This window comes from Psammomys obesus, unplaced genomic scaffold, assembly GCF_907164565.1.
Source record: "Psammomys obesus unplaced genomic scaffold, mPsaObe1.curated_primary_1811, whole genome shotgun sequence".
Taxonomy (NCBI): domain Eukaryota; kingdom Metazoa; phylum Chordata; class Mammalia; order Rodentia; family Muridae; genus Psammomys; species Psammomys obesus.
In genome coordinates this window covers 1,008,075-1,011,359 of record NW_026594152.1, presented here as the reverse complement: position 1 = coordinate 1,011,359, position 3,285 = coordinate 1,008,075, and the positions used below count along the sequence as shown (strand labels likewise).

The window sequence follows — 3,285 nt, the reverse complement described above, 5'->3', positions numbered from 1 at the left end:
AACGTTAGAATGTTAGGATTATGGCTATGTACCTAACTTCCACCTCCCTTTCCTGATAGGCTAGATTGGCCTTGAATGCTAGATTCTTCTGCCTCAACCTCCTGAGGTCTAGGGTCATGGGCATGTGCCACTATTCCCACCTCCCCCATAGAATTTTAACCCTCTGCACCCTTTTCTGTGCAGTGACAGAATCAAACCTATGACCTCACACATGTTAGGAAGCCCGACCCCTCAGTCACACCTCTACCTCCTATAACTCTATGTGGATAGGCTGGAAGTCATCTGCCCACTTTTTTTTTTTTTTTTTTTTCCAGAGACCAAACCCCTGACTGGCCTGGAGCTCAGCAATAAAGCAGGCTGGCCGGCCTGTGAGTTCCAGGGATCCATTGGTCCCTGTCTCCTAGGTGCTGGACTTACAGGAATGTCGCACCAGGCTGGCTCTTTGCCCAGTTCTAGGGATGGAACTGGGGACCTCTCCTTAGCTCTTCATCACTGGACTATTAGCCTGCCCCCCTCCTAAAGAGGACTGTGGCAAGGGTCTCGCAGGACTTGGGATCACAGCGGCCTCTCTTAGCATCTGTGTGATTATGGGCTCCTGCCTTCACTCTCCAAACCTCCTTTCTTAAGTGGCCACACGCACACACATGCACACACACACACACACATGCATGCACACACACACACACACACACACACACACACACGCACACCGGGGTGGGTGTGCACTTCCTAGCATGTGTGACAGGCTGACAGCTTGGCACAGTCAGTGCCAGGATGAGTCCATACAGACAACACTTTGTGGGTCTAGAATCTAGGAAATGAACTAAGGCGGAGACAGCAGGTCACTCGGAATCGCGCTATGCACGTGGCCCACAGTGTATCTGTCTCAAAGGCCTGGGGTGGAAACTGAACCCAGCCGTTGGGAGGAGAGCCTGAGCGGATAATTAATTCACCGACTTTATTGATTGTCCAAGGCATCTGGGCCAGCAGGTCAAACCAGTCTACAGTCACGTTAGATGTTTGGGGAGGAGGTGGAGATGCCTGGAGGAGTCCAGGGAAGGAGGTCCCACGCGTCAGACAGGACATCCTGGACTGGTTGAGAGTGGAGCATTCTGAGAACTGGACACAGCCCAGGGACAAAAACTTTTTTTTTTTTTAAACAAAAAGACACCCACCCTGTAAAAACAGAAAACCCCCGAATCAAAAGACCCCGCTTGTGCCCAGCTTAGGTTTACAGCGTTATAGCCTAGTCATCACTTCCTCAGGCAGGAAGGGTCCTCACAGCCCTGGCTCCTGGCGATGCTCTGACTCCCGATAATGCTCTGGCCATCTTGGCAACCGGTAAGGTCCACCATGGGGACTCCAGGAGATGCACCGTTGGCCCTCGGTGGTACCTCTGCGTCCCATCACCCCAGAGAGGCGCTGGTCTTAGAGCACAGCCAGGTTGTGGCAGGACTTGGAGCGGGCCTTGAGTGCCCGGCGTCCTGCACTGCGTGCCGTAAGGCGTGACAGGAAGCGGCGGGCACGCTGGCCCAAGCTGGCCCGTCGTCGCGGGGAAGGTGGCTCCGGGGCCACGCTGTCGTGGCGGCGCAGGCGCAGTTGGCGCACCACGCCCTCGAAGAGCTCTGTCACGTTGTGCTGCAGCGCGGCTGAAGTCTCGATGAACTTGCAGTCGAACACCACTGCGCAGGCGCGGCCCTCTGCGGGGTGGGGTGGGGCGGAGACAGCCAGACGGCAGAGGTAAGGGTTGAAAGGGGTCTGTTCAGACCCTCAGGGAGAAATTTCCCAGGGGCCTGCTTAATGCAGGTGTCAGGGGACCCAGGGGCAAGTCACACCAAGCTTTGCGACAGCAGCTCAGTCTAGGGGTTGATACCCAGCAAGAACAAGGCTGGGAAGATTCCACCTCGTGAGTAAGGCCATTTTAAAGATCTTTATAGACCCCACTAGATATATGAGCCTTATTAAAATATTCCTATGCCACTGTAAATATAATTTACACCTAACTTTAAAAGTTTTGGTTTGTAGTTCCTGGCCAACACACTAAGTGTTTCATACAGAGCTTGAATTTATAATCTCCCTTATTTATAACTGGAGCCATCAATGGCCATTTTTAGCCTTTGAGAGAAGCTGGTAGAAATTAGGTGTGGGTAGAGTGAGGAGTTACGAGGAGGGGGGCGTATTTAAAGCGAAGGTCACAAGGTAAGACGCGGTTCTGGAAATCTCTGTCAGCGGTTGGGGAATGATTGAATAGAGTCAGAGAAACATAGGGACTGGTCCGGACAAAGCAGGGATGCCAGGACAGGGCAGAGGCTTGGGGTGTGGGCGAAGAGGAGGGTGCCTGTAGGACGTGGGTACCGACTGGGGAGGTGAGAGAGGCCAGTCGGGTGGGTAGTTGCAGGAGTGGGCGAGGCTGCAGGGAACAGACCTTTTCTGAGGCGAGCACCGGAGGAGGGGCCGGCGGGCGGAAGGAGGGGGGTGGGGCGGGGTAAAGGGCTCACCTTCCACCGAGACTTCCCGGCAGCGGGCCAGGTCTGCCTTGTTGCCCACCAGGATGATGGGCACGTGGTCGGCCTGGTGCGCGCGCCTCAGCTGGATGCGGAGCTCCGAGGCGCTCTCGAAGCTGCTGCGGTCGGCGATGGAGTACACGATGACGTAGGCGCCGCCCGCCCGCAGGCTCTCCTGGCTCCGGCTTTCACCCTGCGGGGGAGGGACCCCAGGCTCATCCTCAGAGGGTGCCTAGCCCTGGCTGAGAAAGAGGCTTTGTTGGTCTAAAGGGTGGAGCAGGTAGAGATTCTACTCTCGGTAGTTTTGGAGGGGACAAATTCTATCATAACGCCCCGTGTCACCTGGGGAAAAACCACTGATTCTCTGAGCCTCGGTTTCTTTTCTCGAAAAACTGATGTTTCCTTCCCTCTCCCACTGACTGCTTCATGCTGGGGATTTCGGACGGAAATGGAATGGGGTCTTTTTCCTGCAAAAGAAGGGTCTAGCTTTGCTTGTTCCGTCTTCTCTCCTTTTTTTCCCCCTCCCTTCCTCTTCCTCCTTTTCCTCTTTTGACAAGGTCGAACACTGAAGCCCAGAGTGGTTCTGGTCTTGAAGCGATTCTCCCGCTCAGCTCCTGGAGTGCAGGGACTGTATTAAGGGTGCCCGGTTCATTTAGCTCTATCTAGTCTGTGAGGAGGGTTTGGGACACAGTTCTTGAGTGTTTCTGCAGTCCAGAATTAAGAGAAAAAAAGGAAGAGAAGGCTCAGTGAGTAAAAGTGCTGGCAGTGAAAGCCGGAGTCT

At 54.5% G+C, this 3,285-nt stretch overlaps 1 protein-coding gene across 1 annotated transcript in view; it reads right to left on the bottom strand.

Annotated features, from left to right (window-relative positions):
• Nucleotides 1–938: 938 nt before the first annotated feature.
• Rem1 (RRAD and GEM like GTPase 1) overlaps nt 939–3,285 on the bottom strand; it is a 7,669-nt gene continuing 5,322 nt past the window's right edge. Inside the window, exons 4-5 of the mRNA XM_055617996.1 lie at nt 2,499–2,697; nt 939–1,700 (exon numbers count right to left, since the gene is read on the bottom strand). Coding sequence (XP_055473971.1) covers nt 1,429–1,700; nt 2,499–2,697 — 471 coding nt within the window. The 3' untranslated portion in view covers nt 939–1,428. The remainder of the gene's footprint in view (nt 1,701–2,498; nt 2,698–3,285) is intronic.